Here is a 22,982-nt window from a genome sequence, read left to right on the forward strand (position 1 = left end):
ATTTTACTCCTTCTTGGGGTTATTGTATTTGGGATGAAACTGTTAATTAAATCCAGGGATTCTACAGAGTCAAATATTTTTTGTACTTAACAAGTTAAAGGATAAGGTTACCCTAAAATACATACTCTTAATCTGGGATGTTCAGCATGCAAAATAACCAACAAATTCTAACTCAAAACATTGCAGACTTGAAGTATTGAGTTATTGAGACTTTTAATGACTTGAAGTTTGTGAATTGTTGGAAATTACCTCAACCACGACACCCCTGTCCACATACTTTTGTGTACTGTTGCTCTCGGGCTGTTTTCCTGGTTAGGGCTATGGTGCTTTAGCATGATTCAAACTTTGTGGCAACAGTTTGGGGAAGGCCCTTTTCTGTTTCAAGATGATTATATCCCGTACACAAAGTCAGGACCATAAAGAAATGGTTTTCCCAGTTTGATGTGGAAGAACTTGACTTGCCTGCATATAGCACTGACCTCAACCCTGTCCAACACCTTTGGGATGAACTTTGTCTAAACTAGGTATTCAAATTAAAAATAACCACTGGAAAGGGTATGGTATTTCAAACACTACTGATGATGATCACCGAAGATGCAGGCCGTGGCTGTGTTGCATTCTATTCTGTGTGGCAATGCGGTCTATTCAGGCTCCTTTCTGGAGAAATTGCTATCTCTGCCTCTTAAGATGAATTCCTCCCTGTATGATTGTGAAGAAAATAGTGAGTAAGGCAAGAAGGCCTTGATTCTCAGGAACTGATATCACAACTACATAATCATTTTTTTCATAACTGAAAAGTGCTGCATTATCAAAACCTCTACTGTAGCAGCTGCAAATCAGTCAGACTGGATTTGCACTGCATAAAAATTCTTATCAAGGCAGTTGTGCCTATGATTTAGTGGTAAAGATTTCACTTTTTTTAAATGAAAAAACCTGCTATCCTGTTTTAAAAGGAAATATACTTGTTTAGATCTTGAAACGTAGAAAAAATGGATAAAGTATTTTAAACAAGCAGATTTTTTTAAGAAAATAAGACGTTAAGGGCTTAATTACAGACAAAAATGACTTGATAAGAAGGGCCATTTTTTTGCAGTCCAAATGGGCCCAGGAGTGCAAGATACATCACTAACGTTTTGTAACACACTTAAAGTGCTTTGGGGACTATTTTCCTATTAAAATGCTAAATCCAGCAGTCATTCAGAAGAACTTATTTTCCTGTAATTACACATCAAGGAGAAACATTTTGGGAACAAAGGCACCTCACTCTGGGCCGCAAATTGCAGCAGTGCAGCTCATGTGAGGAGTTATGAGATAGCATGTTGTTTCCACTCAGTTAGGAGGGTTTGTTGATGGATGCTCCCCTACCAGAGAGACCAGCCAGTCTCTAACTGCTCCTGACAACCACTTTGTTCTCTCTCTCACACACACACACACACACACACACACACACACACACAGAGTTTCGGTCTTCTTCTCCTTTTCCTTCTCTGACAATCTTTGTCTGCTATAACTGATAGCTCCATATTGCTAAGAGGTTGCTCTGTTCTCTACATCAATACAACTAGGCCAGATGTTCACAGTTGGCATCTGGGTATTCCTCAGACTGAGGGATGTCAGGCTGACTGACAGAGTGACAGCTAACTGAAACTGTGGGAGGATCACACATATTACATTCATCTGGTGCAGAGATGATTGCATGAAGCTAAGAAAAGGGTGGCTACTTCAGCCATATGTTGTACATCTATGAATATGTTTACATACTCCCTGGTATCCCCGTTTTGATTCTTAGCCTTATCATATTTGGGATATGACTGTAGGAGTTGCTTGCCACTGTGTCTTTAACTCTGTGGCATCCCAGCCCCTTTTTTGTACTGACTTACAGGGACATAGCCAGGATTTCAGAAATGAAAAGTTCTCCACCCAGAAACCAAAAAATATCTCACTTGTTTTTTAATGATTTAGATTTTTCATATTTTATTTGTACTCATAACTCTTTCTGTAAATTTTATTTCCCAACACAAAGGTCTAGATGCTGTTTCAAAGTCTTTTTCACCACCACTACGAAGACAATTCTGGGCGAAAATTAAGCTTTTATTTGTTTGTTTATTTTGCTTCCCTTTTAAGTAGTAAAATGTAAACATATTGAGTCTATAAATACTGGAATCCTCTCAAAAAATACCCACCGTGCATGCATGAGTATATAAACTGCAATGACTTTGATTTTTGTCCACTACAGGGAAGCGGAAACAAGCTGTCAAAACATACTAAAATATAATCGCCTCATGTGATATGGCAAACGTGTTAGCAAACGGTTACCTATTTACACATCCAGCAGACACAAAGCAACATTAGCCTTCTTTTTGAGTCTGATATTGACTCTGCTTTTAGCTCTGTATTAGCCTCTACCAATTCCTGAGGGAAATATCTGGCTCTTTAGCTGCTAAATGCTCCACTATGTTCACCAGCTAGTCGTTAGCTTTGTCTGCTGTTTGGTGCTGAGCGGGTAGTGTACAGGTAGTGTTGTTTTGGTTTTTGGTTTTTCGCTGAAACAAACCCAGTAAATTTACAGTTTGGAATAAAAACAATTAGCTCTCACTCTCATGACAGAAATTAAGTTCAAATGTAATTTCTCAGGCTTTTTTCTCAGGGGGTGAATATCTAATTTTAGAATGAAATACTTGCAAAAACCTCAATATGATTAGATAGGATTACCTTTTTCTTTGTAGTCAGCACTGCAGACTTACCGTATTTGACTCACATAGAAACACCAAGTTTATCTTTCAAATTGCTAGGTTCAATATTTGATCAAAACGCCTTCTGTATTTACATTGTATTGAAAAGAGGCCGTGCCACATTAGCATATAAACTGCTCAAGTGAGCTGACCCTGCTGGGCCTGACAGTTCGCTTTTGTCAGACTAATTCAAAGCTATGATCACAGCACTCTGTGAGGGTGAGATAAAGACATACTTAACTACAGATAATGGATTTGCCTTTAAGAGACTGTGCTATATATAAAGTTAATTTTAAATGTAAACTCTAACTTAATTTTTCAAATAACTGCCTCTGCGTTCAATCCATAAATCTGGCTATCACAACTAATTATAAAATCAGTATTTATCCCCTTTAAACCTTGCCATCTGATGGGAGGCTGCAACTTACGTGCGCTATTGTGTTTCCCTGCAGTCTATACACAGTCTAGTGACTGTGATAATCACATTCAAAACTCAAGTGATGCACCAAGCAGATGCCTTCAAAGGTGTTTTTGTCCCCTGTGATGAAATCGAGGAGAAACTGAGGATCATTCGGTGTCTGTCCATCTGTTAGGCACAATATGCCACAAAGAGTTCACACACAGCTGACACGCATGTTTGGAGAATGATGCAAGTCATTGTTGCGTTCTTGCAATTTAAAACCACTTTGACTGGTAAAAAGAAAAAGGAACTCAAATTTAGTTTACTTTCTGAATTTAGTCAAAAAAGCTTTCTTCACTCGCCCTTGTATCCAAGTTATTTCCAGACACCACTGATCTCATATTGACTTGCACTGGCTGCATGGGGGGTATAGATTAGACCACAAGGCAAGATGATATATCATCACCATCACTCATAGAAAATGGTGTACATTTACAGCTGTCTTGTTTTTAGAAGTAAAACTATGCATAGAAATGGAGCATCTTGTGTTAAAAATCTCCCATTTTCAATCCTAACACCCACCAGTGTATTCTGTTTGAGCCAAACCAAGGCCGTAAACACAGACTGTACCAACTCTCAAAATGTAACTTGCTCCAAGTGCTGAAAAGATTAGTGGATTAATCAGTTAGTCCAGTGTTTCCCAACCTGAGCGTCGGGACACCCACAAGAGGTCGCAAGATGCATCTAAGAGATCATGATATTTCGATTATTAAGAATCAAGATAATTACCAGTGTGCTGTAAGAAATACGACAAAACTAAATTCTACTCCATAAAAGTGTTCAAACCTTGCACTGTAATTTTTATTTCTTTGACTCTGATTTATTCCATTTTAGTTTCAGGTTTTTTTTTCAACCTTGTTGATGGTTTTTTTTTTGTATTTACTTGTTACTTACTTTGTATTAACTTTTGTCTTGTCATAATGCCTTTTTGTGTCTTATGTAAAACACTTTAATGTTGAAGGTGCTGTGCAAATAAACTTGCCTTGCTTCTTCAGCTATTGAAAAGAAACTGTCTGAAAAGGTAAAAATCACTCTTGGAATAAACATTACCTAGTTCCATCTCCTCAAATGTGAAGATTCGCTCTTTTTCTCTGGTTTATGTATTTGTAAATTGAATATCGTTTAGATAGACAGGCATTTTTCTCTTTTTGTTTTTTGACATTTAATAGACTAAATTATTCATTAATAATTTAAAATCAATTCTTAATTACAGCCCGACTTACTGTTCAAATGTATGAGTTAAATGCCTGAAGTTGAAAGGCTTAAGGATCACAGAACACATTCTCCATGATCTGTTTTTAATATTTTAGATACTCTTGAGACATTTGGCTGTCATTGAAGTGTGAATATTACTCTTTGGTGTTATTTTTCTGACGTGTGATCTCAGACTCTTATGATCACATCCAGTTGTTGAGATCGCACACTGATCCGAAGGCTGGCATTAAACTACACAGTGTGTAATGTGATGGTGTTGGCATGACAAGAGAAAGATGTTTACTGTCATTTTATGCCACCAGCCTCTGTCTGAACCTCCCCTTCTTCCATCCATCAGCCCTTTAAAGATGATTTGTCCGACAGCTGCAACACACGGATCAAAGCATGTGTCAGATTAAAATTAGGGGATGTGGTCACACTTAGGCTTTGCTGAGGAAACATTTGGAGCTCTTCTTTGTGGCTCAGTGGTGCTACAGCAGTTAGAAAACCTCTCCCTTAATAACAGAGTTTATTCCTACCTCTGTCCAGTGTGTCCAATACCAACGTGTTATTAATGTTGAGCCCTGGTTTGATCAGTCATTGTGACTTAATCTGCCTCAGGCAATAGTGGTTTGTAAATGTGAGTATTATATGACATGTTGGATAATGGTTCTTCCTTGTCCCCTGCTATATAAAACCGTCTGTAAAGCTTGTGGAATTGTTGCGGGCACATACTGTACTGATATCATTGCATTTTTTGCCCATCGACTACAAAGACATCTACTTCACATCACTATCAATACTTTTTAGCCACACTTGCGGCGTGGCTCTAAGGATGGTAATGTCGATCGGTCGGTCAGTCCACTGAAATCTCAACAACTACTGGATGGACTGCCATGAAATTTTGTACAGACATTCATGTTCTGCTTAGGATGAATTGTAATAACTTTGGTGAGCCTCTGGCTTTTCTTCTAACGTCTGTTAAAAGGTTACAATTTTAATTTGTCCAATACTTTGGTTTATTACCAAATACCTGCAAAACTAATGCCATTCCCATGAGCCTCAGCTGTGCTATGTGAGCATTGTAAGCATGGTTGCCTACTGACGTTAGTATTTAGCTCAAAGCACAGCTGCGCATAAGTGCACCCTCACATAGACTAATAGCTTTGCAGGTTGATTAAGGCATATTTCCTTTTTTAAAGCCTTTGACCTCACCTAATGTCAGCATGGTATTCAAATTAACTTGTTTTGAGATACTGTAGGTAATCCATTGCATTGAAGAGTATTTGGTTTTAATCGGTTTATAAAAGTGTTATAACTGCATGATAATGAACATGGTAAGCACAAGTTGTTTTGATACTTCTTCAATGATGGAAATGTATGTGCTTGTGAGAAGCTTCAGCTTGTGTGAATTTCCATTTTTTTTGCCAAACATCATCCTTTTTAATGCTAGAAGCATTCAAATTCACATTATACTCTTCACAAAACCCCTGGTTACTTTTTGTTTGTCCAGGTTTTATTTTCTTACTGTGAACTGTGAATATACTGTTCCCAACTCGAAATTACTGATATTAGAGCCGCTCACAGGCGCTTGAATGCATCATCTAAAAGGTTTTAAAACAAGCCACATTTTCAAACCAATTACTAGGCAGCCATATCACAAGTTTCATATCTCTGCAACTTGATCATACCTATATTAGATACAATGCCTTACTTACATGAAGTGAAACCACTGGCTGCCTGGAAAGTAGCAAAAGCTTTCACTAGTCTGAGAAACTATTGTGCAGTATGAAAATGGCCAGCTGTGACATAAAATGTATGCTACTATATTTCATTGCCAACTAAAACATGCAAAACGCTGGTATGGGGTATTGATTGTTCAGTTCCAGAGGACCAACCACTGGACCAGCACAGTGGGTCATCCCGCCTTATGGTTCTTCAAACACACCTCAAAGCATTTTCATTTTTCTGGGTTTCAATAGACAGTTATAGTGTCACATAATGGTCTGCCCACTGATGCTCAGGCTTTTCAACCCTTCAAAGAAGAAAGTTGCAAAAAGAAACACGTTTGTCACATTTTATTAGCAGATTCAGCTGAAAGACATACTTTCATTTTTCTCTCTTCCTTTTATTCTTTTTGTTGAACCCTATTGTAGCATTTGAGTCAAGAACTTTTCGCCCTCTTTCTGGTCCATGGTGCATAACTTCACCATATCTGTAGTTGACCTGATGAACATAGCAAAACACCACTTGAATTTTGAGTATGTACCTCTTCCGGTAATTTATTTTATTACTATGATGTAATTCTGAACTTGTTTACATCTCTTTCTACTTGTATTTCTTATATTACTACGAAAACTTTGCACTTTTTTCTTACCAATTTTCTTATTTATTTACTGTTCTTTTTTTCGTGTTTCACCTTTTTGTAAAACACTTTGGCGACATTTTTTGTATGAAGACTGATAGATGAATATATTTGTTAATACTGGTTGTAGTAATAGTTCTTGCAGAGGCAGTAGTAATACCAGAGATACATTAAATTTCCACATTGGCTCACACGAAGTATAATTATTTGAAAAAATATCTTCAAGTTTCAAAGTTTTTTGCAGCTCATTCCTTTTGTAAGCAACATAGTATGTAGCACTAGAGAAGTGGAAGTTTCAGGAATACTTGCTATACTGAAAACAAATTGGTAAAACCAATGTGTTATATGGCCGTGGTCAGTGATTGTTCATTTATCCTTCTCCATTGTATATCTATAAAATAAAAGAAGACATTTTTCTGATGCTTTTGCAGCCGAAAAAATGCTGCCTCAGATATAAATCGACAGCTGCAGCAGGCACACAGACAGGCTCAGCAGAGGGATTAAACATCACACATTAGAAAGACAGTCCTATAGCTAAAATATCACAGCTTTGATCCCCAAAGCAACCAATGTGTCCATCAAACATTTTTAAAGTCAATGTTAAACCGAAACTTACCAAAATGAAACTTCAGGCTGAGAATGCTTTTGCAAGATACAAGACAAGTTTATTTGTATAGCACATTTCCAACAACAAGACATAAAAGGCATTAAGAAAAGAAACACGCAAAACAAAGCATCTCCTGATATATTGCCTTTTGCTTATTATCCCACCACGTATGTGGAGGTGAAATGAGTCATATTGTGCAGGAGATGAAATGATGAGCATTGATGGATGAAATTAGGCTGAAATGAATTGCAGGAGGCATCTGCTGTAAATATGCATGCCTGGTCTGATGATCAGGAGCCGCACTAGTCTTAATCAAAGGCCTGAGGGAGTTGAGACGATGCTCTGCTTATTTTTACTCAGGTTTTTTTCCCTTTGTCTCAGCTACGCTCTTTATCCTTTGAAAGGTGAACAGTTGCAGCCTGCAGGAAAAAGTTGAGATGCAGTTGGAGATTAAAATGTGTTAAGAGGACATTATATATTCTCTTGGCTTTTTTTGTCAAGAAAATCATTCTTATCTTTGTCACCTTTTTATCCCCTTTATAGCAACTAGTTTTATTTGTTTCACCTTTTTATTTATTTTTTCCAAAACGTATACAAGATGTGTTTCTGCCTCAACCATCCAACAAAGTTACTAAAGTTACTACAGACAAAGACTCGCAACATGATGGTTTGTTTTGAATCTGTTATTAAAGGTCACACATTAATAAGCAGTGTATCATTACAGCTTTAGGTATGAGCATTTTACTCATATAGTACACTGTAGTTGCTATGTGATGTTTTGTTGCAGTTAATTCTGAAACAGTGCTGCTAAGAAGAAAAACAGATGACAGAAAACTGATCTTGCCAATGTTTGTAGATTGAGAGCCAGACTGAAATTGGAACCACGGTGCGTTTTGCTTTAAATTACATAAACTTAGACTGGTTCCTCAGACTCAAGTAGTTAGGACTTGAAGCATCAGTCCAAATATGACCTTACAGACAATGACTCCCTCTCATATGAAGAGGCATTATTGTCAAGTGACTGTTTCATACCCTTGTGCTATGAGGTTTCATAAGCTTGTAAAGCATTTTTAATGTTCTCACTCCTGGATGTTATGGAAAGAAAAACCCACAAGTGTAAGATGTTAAGTTTTCTGAGTTTATGTAAATGATACACAAGGAGTTGCTGAGCTTTCTTTATGTTAATGTTGTCGTTGTTTTCTTTGCAGGCGAGGATGACCGCCTGGCTCTCAAGGGCAAGGTGACTGTTGGAGACCTCTTTAGAAAAGACTTCAAGGTTCATGACCCTAATGCCAAATGGATAAGCAGTAAGTAATCCCATTCAATTTAAGGGTTGCACTGTTTATTATTATTATTGCAAAAGATCAGGTTGTTTTAAAATATTCTTATTCCTACATCAGAAGAACAAGAGACAGATTCCATCCCAAGGGAAAGGCAAGAGCAGGGAATATCGTTTCTCTGTCTAATGTTTAAATAGACAGCTGCTTCCCAACATGTTAGCCTAACAACTTCATAAACAAGTGTTTCAAAGCTATGATGAATTTATTGTGGAGTCTCTCTGCCTCCTAGTTGTTTAAATTTGCTTAATGCATCTTAAATCTAACTTAATAGGCAACTTGAAATCCTATTTTGCAAAAGGCAGAGAGCTTTATATTGTCTTGTTGGCCAATGAGAGTCCTCTTTACAGATGCAGATTTACTCTGTAGCAGCTACACAGTAAGCTACAAATGATATATTTCTGCTTTTAGCTTTATAACAAATGGCAAAAAAGGTGTAAATGTGTATCACACTGCAAATCAAACAGCAAACGTAGTATTTACTAAAATGACGAGTGTCTTTGCGAAACTGTGTTTCTGTGTGTGTGTGTGTGTGTGTGTGTGTGTGTCCTTGCTGTCTGACATTCCTCCAAATTATTTATTCCATATGCTTCAATAGCTACCCAATTACCTGTAACCACAACCCTCATTTTTTCTGTGATCAATGACAGTGTGTGGATGCTGCTATTGTTACAATTCATCACCACCAATTTCAAAGGCTTGTTTTTTAATAGCAGGATTGTGACCGTATAAACACTGACAGCACCACAGGGAGCCACTGAGAGAAAATGATATGCTTTATTTTGTATCAGGTAAAACAGCGACTTGATGCAGCCTCACATGTCTCAGCGTGACATTGAAGAGAATGATCACAGATCCAAGATGTGAGGAATCTGTACAGCTGAAGGACTGAGGTGGATTTTGTCTTCTCTTGTGCCCAACAAAGCTGTCTCCTCCAATCACACGATCTAAGATGGCTTCTAGAAGTGGCACAGCTGTTAAATCTCGTCTCGATTCCTGATATCACAAAGCCTTCCCCTCTGTGATTGGCTGTAATTACAGCTGAAAACCCATATTTATTATATAAGTGACAGGAAGATGCCATTCCTTTGGATTTCAGATGATGAGCTGGGTAATTGTCTGGCCTGATTTATGTGTTGGTTTAGCTACAGGTCCCCATCTGGGCTTATGGATTAGACGTCTCTCATGTGGCTGATTTGTTGCCATTACTAGCTGTGACCCACAAAAGTTGTAAACAAATCGATCACACTTGAATGAGCCTCAGTTAACATCACAAACTGTGGTATTACTGTTCACATCTGGAATCTAACATCTGTTCTTCAGTGTTCTCAGCGATTAGAAGCATATTTCTAACCGCAACAGAGACATAAGCATCATAAGATCATCATCATTGGGGAAAATTATTTGTGGTTATTTTTTACTTGTTACAAAATATTCCCTTAACCTAAGACTGTTATATACGATGCACAAAGAAAATTGAGGTACTGTAGAGAAAGGAGCTTTGTAATAATCCATACATACAGAAGCAGCCGCCAGGAAACAAGACTCGTCATTAGAAAGCTGTCCACGCTTTCATCTCCTCCTTTTGTGCTGTTGACAGTACCATCCTTGATCTCGAGGTATTTTTAGTGTATCATTAGATACAGCTGACAAGGAGGTGAGAAAGGAGAGAGATCCATCAGATGATTAGTTTGTCTTCGTTAGTGTGTCATTTTTACTAGACCCGGTGCTCGACCAACCTGCATGCTTTCAGGGCTGTCTATAGGATTTGCAGTAATGGCTTCCCTGGTTGGGGGCTGAAATTGAATTTTTTTCAAACCTAATTTAGCCCGGTTTTATGTTTTCCCTACCCCTGGCTGTCTCCACCCATCAATCAATTCCCTGTAGGCAGACGGAATATGACCTCTAGAATCCCTAATGATCATATAGTAGGTTATTTTTAACAGAAAAAATAGCTTTCTCATGTTATGTCCAACAGTATTAGCTTAAAGATATGCTGTACCTAAGTATCATTAGGTGCTCTTTATCTGCTCCTCACAATGGTTGCAGAGATCCCTGCCTGTGAAGCCAATGGATCATCATTTTAAAGGGTAATTTTGTTTTATTATGAAGGTTTTATTTTAGTAGTTTTGGCTGTCATTCTTATTTGTAATAACATGGTACTCGGCAGCTTAATTCCTGAGATCTGGGTAAGCAGCATCATTACTAAATAGAAGTCAGACAAAGCAGTCAAACAGTCGTAGAGAGTTTCAAAAAAACCTCCAGACTACCGGCGTTCACACTGAAAACAGGGCTGTGTTGGTTGCTTCATGTATGCTGTCTATTTGAACACAGCCTTAGCCAAATTTACTTGGAAGTGAAAATAAAGACCAATGGAAAAATGATTGCCCCAATTGTTTGTTGTGAACAACTATCACAGTTTACAGAACAACTTTGTGGTTTTTACTTTGACCTATCATACTTACCATAGCTGTGCAGACACACAGTTTTCCTATGCAATGAGGAATTAATACATACACTTGGGATGTGTTCACTTTCATTTTCATGTTAAAATAAAGTAGAGATTGTCTGATCCAGCTTCACCAATTCCAATTCTGACACCTCACTCTGCCAGTGCTGACAACAGATCAGATACTAGTGCTCTCGTTTTCCCAAATTTAAATCTGTGTAACTCACTGTGTGAATCTGTCGTTGGGATCATTTTTCTGTAAGGTAACAGGAGGTCAGGGATTGCTGTGGCACTAACAACAGAGTCAACGACCTACTATGAATGAATATGAACTGATAGCGGAAACACTGAATTTTATAATGGCATTGACAAAGAAGCTGTATTTAATGTGGATCAGGTACATCATTGCTGATACCCAGTCCACTTAATAAGGTCAGTAGGTGCGCTGATACATATCAGACTGGTGCATTCCTTAAGTAAAGTAGTTTATAATCTGGATTGTTTGCAAATTGTCTTGTTGCTTGTTTCTTGTCCGGTCAGACTCTGTTGTAGCAATGTTCCAAGATCTCAGTAATTAACTTGAGACTTCTATGCCATAACCAGTAGAACTGATGGCCAAAGCAACAACATTAACCCAAATTGTAATACACCAAAAGTATGCTTTAATTCTGTGATGTACACAAGCTGCATAAACTACCTCACCCTGCACTCTGCCACAGTATTCTGATCATGTTCTGAAGCCATCGCTATAAGTCTCCCTGGTTAGGTAATTGCAGAGTTAGCAGACGCCGCTGATATCTCTCATACGCCTATTTTTTACCACTCCATCTGAATCAAACAGACACAGCATCAACATCATTCTCACACCACCAAGGTGCCGCCAGCCCTGTGGGACACAACGCAGGCACTCAGAGCAGCTGCTTGCCATTTTAATGGCCGCGTTCCTCCTGTTTGCCGCTCTTGGATGCCTCTTGTCTCGCTGATGTTTGTTAAATATGCTGAAGGGGAGCCATTTGTAAAGCGGTCGACCGATTGGGACCACCTAAAAGTGTTATCGCCGTGACTTTGAGAGGGACTTGTGACTGTGATTTAGATAAGAGTGCAGCATAGTGATGTTTGCTTTGTCAGTGTGTGTACACTCTTGCGTGCATGTCGGAGAATTACCTTGTTCTTGAATGATGCACAACCTCTCATCTCTTAATGTTTATGTAAAGCAATCACTTTGGAGAAGATTATCCAGTTGTCTCACTCCCTTATTGACTTTTCATAGCTCTGCTCCCATGACACAACATGAGTAATGATGTGAATGTCATTTGTTAATGGAGTTCTGCAATGGGTCTTTTTCTTACCAATGAGACATATCAAATTAGCCCATATATTCACTGTTAGTATCCAGTGTTCATTCAGTGTCACAGACAATCAGCCTTTGTATAAACGTAACATTATATGAAGCAGCAGGTGCAAATATCCCCTTTTGAGATGGCCCAGTTTAACAGCCAGCATGACTGATGCTTAATGTGAGAGGACGTCTTGGCACAAACTCAAATTTTGCCGTCCCTTTCAACCCCCAGAAAGCAGCAGAAGTGGTGAGACAAACAGTCTTTTGACAGAAACAAGCTGTCACAATATACTGATGTTATTTCAGTGTTTTAATACCCAGGGAGGAATTTACAAAAAGCTTCCGATGCAGAACTGAAGAGGAAAAGCAGACTTTGGAATTATACGTTTGCTTCAGTGTGCCTCATGACAAATCCAGCAGTCTCTTAGCTCCTTAGCTGCTAATGTCAAGGCGACATCTGAAGAGTTGGATGTCATCTTTGATCCACGTTTTGAACAACAAAAACTGAACAGCTATTTCAGTCATGTTTTGTCCAACTTATGAATCTTGCCAAATTTTGATTACTCACTACTACTTATTTCACCCAGTGACACAGAACCTCATGCCCACGTTGTGCAACATTCTCATCAAAGCTTATGATCGGAACTTAAAGTAGAAATTTATAAAACATTTTCTTTATAAGATTTTACTGGTGAATGGTGCAGATGAAGTTGGATCTTTATACTGGAACCTGTTATGAGCCAAAGCTCAGTCTCAAAAACTCAAGCAGGATCTCTCTGCAGTTGCAAGGCCAAGGGCATAAACAGAAAACATGTCTTTTCAGGACTTTCACTGACGATACCCCAAGGTTTTGAAATCCCCTCTCTGTAGGTCCATGACTGGCTACAAGTTTAAATCACAACTTCAAACCCAGTTGTACAAAACCTCAATGACTACTGACTCTTCGCTAAGCCCCATAGTTAACAGAGTTAACAGTACTACACCTGTAAGCCTTGAATTCCATGGCTGGGGTATTGAACCCTTCAAGTACCAAAGATTGCCATCAAATGTGTGGTCAGATTTGAAGTATTGCTTAGTTATTCTTTGATTAGATTTTCCAATTTTATTGTGCAGGTATTGTGTTAGGACTAGTAATACAAAATTTCAAACAATACCCTCTATAAACCCTCAATACCCCCTATAATGTAGTTTACAAAGATAATGGTAGCGTATTTGTCTTGGTAGATTAGATTATTTTCTTAGTAGTTTTTAGAACAATGTGTACTTGATTTCTGACAAAAGTAGACAAACTAATTCTTCTCATTTTAGTCGGTCATCATCACTTTCGCTATTGACTGCCTAAAATGACAGCCATTGTTGACAGACAGACAGCTTGCTATCAGGCTAGCTTTATCAGCCAGCTAGCTGATAACGACAGCTACCAGGCTTGCTGTCAGCATATCAGATAGCTAGCTAACTATTTAAGGTTTATTCTGTTAGTTGGCCTTTTTGGTGTTTACAGCAAATACAAATAGTATTTTTAGTTTTGTTATTTTTCCATACTATTTCTTTTTCTACTGGCATCTCTTGCCCATCTAAAATAAATGTAGCTATTATAGCAGCAGCAGTATTTTTATGCTTTTAGCAATCTTTCACAGCCTGCCAGTTAGTCTCAAAGCACCACAATCGCACATAATAGTAGCGAACAAACCACCTAATTGTGCTGTCTGTTTCTGCCTGCAGAGAAGAACGAAGACAGAGATGATGTTAATTAACAACAGGCAGACACACAGAAAATCAGACATATGCTTGCACTTGCACATAGACAAACAAACACGCACACACACTAAGGGTAGTTGTGTTTTGTCCTGTTTTCAGCAGCTGCAAATAGTGTTAACTACCTTATCTATAGTCCTTGTTTGTGATATACTTCTGGTTTCACAGTTCTGTACGCAGAATCATCTGTGTAGTTAAGGCACAAATGCAGTAGGCCTACATGCATGATGGAAAATTTCTGCAGCAGCTGCCACTGTATGTTTAGACAGACACATCTCTACTGCGGCTGAATATCCAGCAAGTGCTCCTACAATCCACATCCCTATAATGCCTACTGCACATGGCATTCACATCTAAGCCGTGAAATGGACTTACAATCCTTTGAATTCACTTTAGCAGTCTTAGCACTGAGAATTCATAGCTTAGCTGTGTTTGTGTAACACAGCTGAGCATCCCTTCACAGCAAGAGGCCTGCTGGATAATTTTGTTACAGCACATTCGTTTATGCTCTGAGGATTTTTTTTTAAGAATCCACATGCAAGTATTATGTACTTGTAGGTGTTCTGACTCAAATGGTTGTATGATTTGGTATGGGAATTATGAATAATTATTACAAATAACTCACATATTGAAGTATTTGATCAGTGAGGCTCCTTGGGGAGCTTATATAATATTGAAATAGCCTGCTGGTCAAACAAGAGAGTCCGATCACTGCTGTGATGTTTGTCATCATTATTATTATTGTTCTAATTGTTATTTTTACGGACACTAACCTAATCTTAATTATTATGAGCAGGGGCAGGTCTTTCCAAGTTCAGTGATTGGTTTGCAAGCACAAGGAAACAGTGCTACACTCACACACACAAGGAAAAGAGGAAGCTAAAGCAGATGAGGACTGGGGATGGTGAATCAAGCAGCAGCAGCAGCAGTTATGGATTTATGAGGAGTATACGAACAGCTGGCACACACTGATGAAATGACCGTCACCTCAGAGTCAGTGAGTCAAATCAATTCCTTTGATTTAAGGATTAATTGCAAATTGAGGTTGCAGGTTACAAAAAGCACATGGGTTTTAGCGGGTTGATGGAGGGTTTCTGTGAACACTTGCATACTCCCTTGGGACTCATCTTGGAAGGAATATGGAGTTAGATGAGCACTTAATGTTTAACAAATTATCTACTTAACTGCTTTCAAAGGTAATAGACTTATAAGGATATGGTCTGACTGCACCAGACAGTGAGTCCTGGCTAATCACAAGGTACTGGGGGCTGAGTTGCCCCCCTGGTTTCCATGGACAGGTGAGCTTCAGTCTTGATGTTGTGACTCATTTTACGCAACATGTTGTTGTCATTTTACTGTCGTTTGTTATAGTGTATTTTTGATTACAGGTCTGAAACGTTGTAGTCCAGATGAACAAACTCATGCTTAATTGGCTTAATTATAATATGGTGGAATAAAAATACTAACACTACAATTAAAAGATGCTCTCTATTACATTCACAATACACAGAATGCTGATAGTCGTTTGAACGAAACCATGATCAGACATTTTGCAGTGCAGGGATTATTTGTTCTCAGTCTTTGTCAATCTGCAAACATGTCTGGGGCCCCGGGCCATGCATATAACCATGCATATTATCATGGCAACTTTAAAAGTTGTTCTTTTTTGATGCTTCTTAAATGCACCTGTGTTACTGGGGACTACATTTTCTTTTACTCAGCAAATCTTGGAGCTGTTCCTAATTGTTACATCATTACCTTGTGCAGCTCTTTGCTGTGTCCTTCAGTTTTGATGCTGACTTGCTGGCTCGCTGCATTGTTTATGCTTGTTCAATTGGTGATCATCTTGGGTTCTGTTGTCCTATATTTGAATTCAAAGGAGGCATAATTCATAAAAGGTTTCAAGCTGACATGTGTGCATGGCTTAATGTCAAAGGGGATTTTACCAGCAAACACTGTATAATGGTGGGCTCTGCAGTCCACAATAAGGAATAAATGAAATTGTTTCTCGTGGCTCTTACTTTAGAAGGGTGGAACAAGGTATTTGAGTCAGTCTTATCTATATGAAAGAGGTATTCTGATTTTACAGCTGGTTGTTTCCAGGACCCTGATGTTGAAGGTCTAGTGATAAGGGTGGAGGTATGGCAATAGTTTGCTTTTAAGGTTAGAATTTAGCTTGGACCCCTGGTGCCTTATGGTATGTAAGGTCCAACTAAACCAAATAATAAGGCAGAAATATTTGTGAAGTTAAACAGCATGAAACAGAAATGACTTGGCAATATTCAATGGGTTTTTTTCAACCTTAATGGTGAACTCAGAAGCAAAAAAGGCAGGGAGTAATGAAACCAGCAGGCATATGGTGATTGGCATTCTTGATAAATATAAATGACTTCCACTGTGAAAACTGGCCAGCAGCAGATTGACAGTAGCCCTGTGTGGTTTCATATTTTGTCAGCAGGTTCACACTTGAGATTTTTGCTCATTTGTTTGCTCTGCCATTCATTTGTTAGCGTGCTCATTTATCAAGTCGGTCCAGAATAGAATCCAAATTCCGTGGTGTTACCAGTACAGCTTTGCAACAGTAGAGAAAAATACTCACAGCTATTAGGTGGAATTCCCTTTCAAGAACCACACAAGAATTAAACTAAATTATTAGAAATATAAGGTGGGATTTTTAATTAAACCTCTTATTGAATTTTTTATGAACCCATATTTCAACACATATCTAAGCCAATGGGTGGCAAAGATTTAGGACTGTATTACTGCATTGGAGACTTAATTTTATTTAGCCACAGACAGACACCATAATTCTCCCGCAGTAGCTTGTGTAGCTTTTATCAGACCAGTCATCATCTGTAGCCTTGGGCGTGGACAAATGACCTGGAACCGATAAGAAAAATGCAGAATTTAACATTGCAGCCCTGCCTCACCTCACAGCTAATAATATAGCCCACAGAAACTACCTATTTCAATCCCCTGAGTGTGTTTTGTAATCACATGGTGATGTATTATGTGGAGGTTAGAGCCATTTAGGTAGTATTTCCATTCCTATTGTGACATTATTGCTCTATTGTTGGTTTCTATTATTGTCATGCTCAAGACAAGATTACATTTCCAAGTAATCTGCTCCGTCAGTCTACATTTTAGCCTTGATGAGTGCTTACTCTTAAGGTATATTATGTGAGGCAAAAAATAATAAAAAAAAACATATAAGCAGGCATTTTTCTCCTTACCAATCCAACCGATCAGCCTGTTACAACTTTGTCTATCAGAACGTGCCTGTTGAGGACTCTCACAGTGCCCTCTCTGAGTGGTTTTAGGCCTCTCAACTGGAACAAAACACACTCAGGAGAACAATGAATGAATGCAATGAATAATGTGACTACAGCGGTGCCTTCAAGAAAGGGTCAAGTGGGAAGGGATAAGGAGGACTGAGAAGACAGTAGAATGAGTGTAAAAAGTCTAACTCTGAGCAATTACACCGCAGTAGAGGGTTATTTCACTTCAAGCGGCTACTAGTGTCGATTTTCCTTGAAGTAGTATTAACTAGTCTTTCTGCACTATTCTGTCTTTCTAATTGAGCTGTCATATTGCATATGAGGCAAAAGGCTTGGTTTAAGCATTAATGAAGCCTACAGTACAATGAAGCCATGGAAGTACTAGAAAAGAACTTGTTTCCCAGGTGAGGAGAGAGACGTAGTGGAAGATCAGAGAGTCAGATCAGGTGAAAGGATAATTTGGTACAACGTCAGTCTTATTTTTGTAGTTTTGGCCATCAGTCCTATCTAAAAAGAAGTTTAACATGACAAGAAACATGATCAGTCAGATGATCATATAGGTTTTCAATAAAACAAAGCCAAACTTAATCAGAATGGTAAAAATTTTTACCCCAGCTGTTTGTTTTAAAAAATATTTACAGACCAACTTCCTAGTTCAACTTTGATCTACCATTTATTTATTGTATTTTTGCACAGTTGCACAGTTTTCTTGTGCATTAAGTGATAATTACAGACTTTAAGTTTTACCTCCAAATAAAGTCGTTTAGACAATCTGGCTAAAGTGTTGGTCATTTATAGTTAGCTGTTTACTTACTATTTCATAGACACCAAAAATACCATTTGAGTGGTGAAATATTTGTCAGATAAGAACATGACTTTGTACATACAACACTGAAATGCAAACAAGGAACTTTGTCTCCCTCTACAAAATATGCCAGAAAAAGGTTCAAAAAGGTTGATCACAGCTAAAGTGTTTTACAATCATCCAACCAGAGAAACTCATTAGAAATTAAAGGGGACCTCACATCAAAGTCTATTTACAGGTGTTGGGGAGCACTACTGCATATTTGAAAAATATGGGAGCTGAGGGAAGTCTGATAAAGGCTCGGACATACTTTACACGTCCGCGGACTGCTGCAGTCTTGTATTGGTCGTGTGGATGCGCATGCAGTTCCATTCATACTATAATTTAGGGTCTGCGTCGGTCTGGCATTCCACGCATGCGCATTTCCCGATCCACACTCCATTCTAGTTGGTGGCGGTAATGCACCATAACGTTGTTTGCCAACCTCCATAAAAAAACAAGAAGAAGAAGAAGCATGCCCACTAGGAAAGAAAATAGCAACCTCACGCCAGTATTTTGTATTCTTTCTACATGTATTCTTTCAAAGACGAATTATATAAAGGTGGGTCCTCCGATCTCCTCGCACAACCTCTCTTCAAAACAAGCATCCATTTTGTTAACTGGAGCATGTGCACCCTGCGCGCTTGCTATGCATACAGCCCGCACAGTCACAAATTTTGGGCTGCTCTTGCGGGCATGGGCAGATGACGACATTTATGTCAGGCGGACCAAAGCGGACCCTCACAGACATGGAAAGTATGAATTTGGCTTAAATTGCCTCAAGTGATGTCACTTGAGTCAGCGTCATTTGTGGCTGAAGACTTCAAGTTTGTAAATGAAAAAATCTGGGGTTGTGAAATTAAAAAGAAGTGAGCTTACCAGACCTCTGTAGCCTGCACCTCATCTCTGCTTAAGGCTAGCAACTTGAGGCTACAATAGCCGCTACTGGCATAACACACTCAAGTCTTGGACTGAGCTGTCTGTGGTCGAGTTGCATTGTGGGTAATGGTGCCAGGTTTTGACAACGAGGAAGAATGCATGGGATAAAAAAGATGATATCTCTGATTCTGCTGGAGTGCAATGTTAAATCAGTTGACATTTTACCAAAGAGTGTAGCCCTTATGTCACCATTTAATGACAACAAACAAAGCCCTTTTTCTTCAGGGAGGCCATTAAACCTGCCTGTTTCCATAGCTAATGGTAGCGTAACACACAGAGATCTCTGACTTTTGGTTAAATCCTGCTTTATACTGCTGAATTGTACAAACTCAATATATAGCATTGGTCCTTGTCTGTCACCTCGAATCTCTGCCTCCCTGGAATGTGGCTGGGTTAAGGGTGTGCCCAGGGCAGGAGGCTGTATTAATAAGACATACTGGCATGGAAAGGTATAGATCAGAGAAGAAAACAGCGCCTTGGGTTAATGCACAGCGAGTGAAGGAAGAGGGGAAAGAGGTAGAAAGAGATAGATTGAAGGGAAGACATAATGCCTAGGGTACTGTGAAAGAAAAGATGGCTCTCGGTCTTTGAAAAAGCAGAAAACAAAGAGTTGGAGAGGTGACAGAGGGATGATAAGGTCTAAAATGATGAACTCAGCAGGAGGGCTTATAGAAGGGCAGTGATGGGAAGGATTTTAGAGATCTGAGGTATATTTCTGAGGTCCTGGGGCGTGTGGATAAAGGAGAAGTTCAGCAATTTGGTGAGGAATAAAGATGAAAAAGGGGCCTTAAAGAGATGCAGGTCTCTGAGTTTGAAATGAAGCCAGACTATGAAAACAGAGTAAGTCCAAAATAAATAAAATCCAGTCAATCTCTCCGACCACTGATTTATCATCATATTGTCTTTCTTTTTACACATTCAAGCCCCATCATCTGCAATTACCATTTCATATATAAAAGTAGATCGTTTATCAGGATGCCAAACGGAGTCAAACTAAAATAATGGAGCATGGTGGGGAAAAAAGCAGCACTCTTTTATTTATCACCATGATTTCCATTTTATACCCTTGTTAGTATGCCGATGGTTTTTAACAAGGAGACAAAAGCTGTTGAGGGGGCGTTTGGCTATGCCAATCTAAAAATGTCTGAAACTGCTCTCCCAAGCACGTTCTGAATTAAAGCCATTGTGATGGTAATTTTGTCACCTCTAATGGACAATTAGATATGCTAGCAGATAGAGAGCACTCTGCATAACAATCTCTGGGTTCTAATTGCCTCGCCAAATGGCGTGGTTGCTTGTGCGCCTATGGATCACTAAAGCAATAAGACAGAGCAGCGCATACAGACTGAAGGTGAAAGGGTGCAGTTGCTGTATTAAACATATCCTTCCCTGATAAAGGCCTGATGGATGAGGAGCTGTGTGAACTTTCATACATCTGTCAAATAACGGCTCCCTTCAAGGGTTTCCTCTGGTGGCCTGAACTAACTGTGTTTGTGCTGGAAGCTATTGTATTCAGGCACAAAAGCACGAAAAGCACAAAAGCTGTACCTCTTCTATGGCATCGAGTAGGTCAGGTTCTAGAGCACTTTTGGTAAACCTAGTTAAAAATTGAAAAGTTCAATCAAACCACACCCACACAGTCCGAATGAACAGATTAGAGTTTTGACTGTTAAAGTTTTAATAATTAACACTTAAGGGTGTTTTTTCCCCCAAATTTTAACTTTTGTTGCCCAATGTTTATAGAGAAATATTTAAGCTTTGAACCTAAGTTTTCAGGAGCTTTAAGTAATTTTTCAGTCTGATATAGCTATAGCTTACTGTATCTGCAGCAGAGTTTATTGGGTTGCTGATCAATACTACTCAATTGAGCATTACTTTTGCATGATGCTGGAAATTTGGTCTTTTAAAACTCACCTCTTCTTCATCTGCACCAACATGGTTAAAACGGTTCACTATAATGGGTTTATTGCACTTGAACAGTTGAAATTGGTACAATTAACCTATAAATACCCTATACCTATAACTGATAAATAATACATAAATATAAAATTTTACATGAACAAATCTTTAAATCAAATTAAGATCAAACACTTCAAACATAACAAGGCTGTAGTATTGCAACCGATAAAGTTTGATTCATTTATGAAGCTAAAATTGTGGTCACAATCATTATACAGTTAATTGGGCGGCCCTGCTATCCGAGCCCTGCTTTTATATTTGAATCCATCACACATATTCGTGCCACTTAGTGACCCATTGATAATTGTTCTTTTTTGGTTGCTGATAGATAAATGAAACTCTCAAACAAGCCTAATTTAATATGCCTTTGATATTTATGGAATATATGGAAGCATCCTGTAAAATTCAGTTAAGTTGTCAATGCTCAAGACAGCTAATAACTTGTAATGTTTTGAAAGGGTATATTTCTTGTTTTAAAACCAGACTTTTAATTTCTAGTACCACTTCCTGTTTAGATATATATATATATATATATATATATATATATATATATATATATATATATATATATATATATATATATGACAATTATATATTATAAATATATTATATATATATATTATATATATATATATATATATATATATATATATATATATATAAATATATATATATATATATATATATAAATATATTATATATATATATATATATATATATATATATATATATATTATATATATATATATATATATATATATATATATATATATATATATATATATATATATATATATATATATATATATATATATATATATATATATATATATATATATATATATATTATATATATATATATATATATATATATATATATATATATATATATATATATATATATATATTATATATATATATTATATATATATATGCAGGAAACCAGACAATTCCCTGTTTTACTGCTGAATTATTGGACTACAACACGGGGGGCCAAGTTCATAACTTCCTTAGTAGTACTAAGTGATCTTTCGCTCTTGCTGTCTCATGTCACTGAGTTAAATTTATTCTCTGCATGTTAAGTGTCTGGTGCTACAGGATTTCTTTGTGAGGAGCTTAATTATTGCTCTCTTGTGTTTATAACTTTAAAAGGGCAGTGAGGATGTCTGCCCATTTGTCTGACCCACAGGATGAATTTGAGGATATTTGGTCGTACAGACCCTTTTTGTCTTTTTTTCCCCAGGAATGATTTTGTCTTATTTTGAAAGAATTTGAGACTTGAAGGCAATATTAATGTGTATGTTTGTGTGCATGGTCATTAGGGTAATTTTTTGTATGTCTGTGGAGTTTCTAGATGATATTACATGATACATTAAGGAGTATCTAAAATCCAAGTCCCTATTTTTCTCTCTCTCTCTCTCCCTCTTCTTGCAGGTAATGAGCTATTGTACCGTAGTCGTGATGGCGATGTCATCAAGTTCAATGTCGACACTGATGAAAAGACCGTCTTAGTGCATAACAAGAAGTTTGTAAGTCTTTTGTCATCTTTTCTTTCTCTTGCTTTCTCACAATCACAGGACCAAAGAACTGACCATGGCTGCCCATGAATTAAATTAAAACTTTTCTTATAGTGTCAGCAAATCAAAGCACCCAAAGCTCTTTTTTTTTATTACAAAGCTTAATCAAATGATCCATTCTTACTGTTAAATGTGAACTGCATAGTT

The 22,982-nt window shown here is 37.8% G+C and overlaps 1 protein-coding gene across 7 annotated transcripts in view; it reads left to right on the forward strand.

Annotated features, from left to right (window-relative positions):
- LOC122866591 (dipeptidyl aminopeptidase-like protein 6) overlaps positions 1-22,982 on the forward strand; it is a 198,030-nt gene that overhangs the window by 145,197 nt on the left and 29,851 nt on the right. For all 7 annotated transcript variants that reach the window (XM_044176432.1, XM_044176434.1, XM_044176438.1 and 4 more), the window contains 2 exons: positions 8,567-8,665; positions 22,693-22,787. In XM_044176432.1, the coding sequence (XP_044032367.1) occupies positions 8,567-8,665; positions 22,693-22,787 (194 nt within the window). The remainder of the gene's footprint in view (positions 1-8,566; positions 8,666-22,692; positions 22,788-22,982) is intronic.

This window comes from Siniperca chuatsi, linkage group LG19, assembly GCF_020085105.1.
Source record: "Siniperca chuatsi isolate FFG_IHB_CAS linkage group LG19, ASM2008510v1, whole genome shotgun sequence".
Lineage (NCBI taxonomy): Eukaryota > Metazoa > Chordata > Actinopteri > Centrarchiformes > Sinipercidae > Siniperca > Siniperca chuatsi.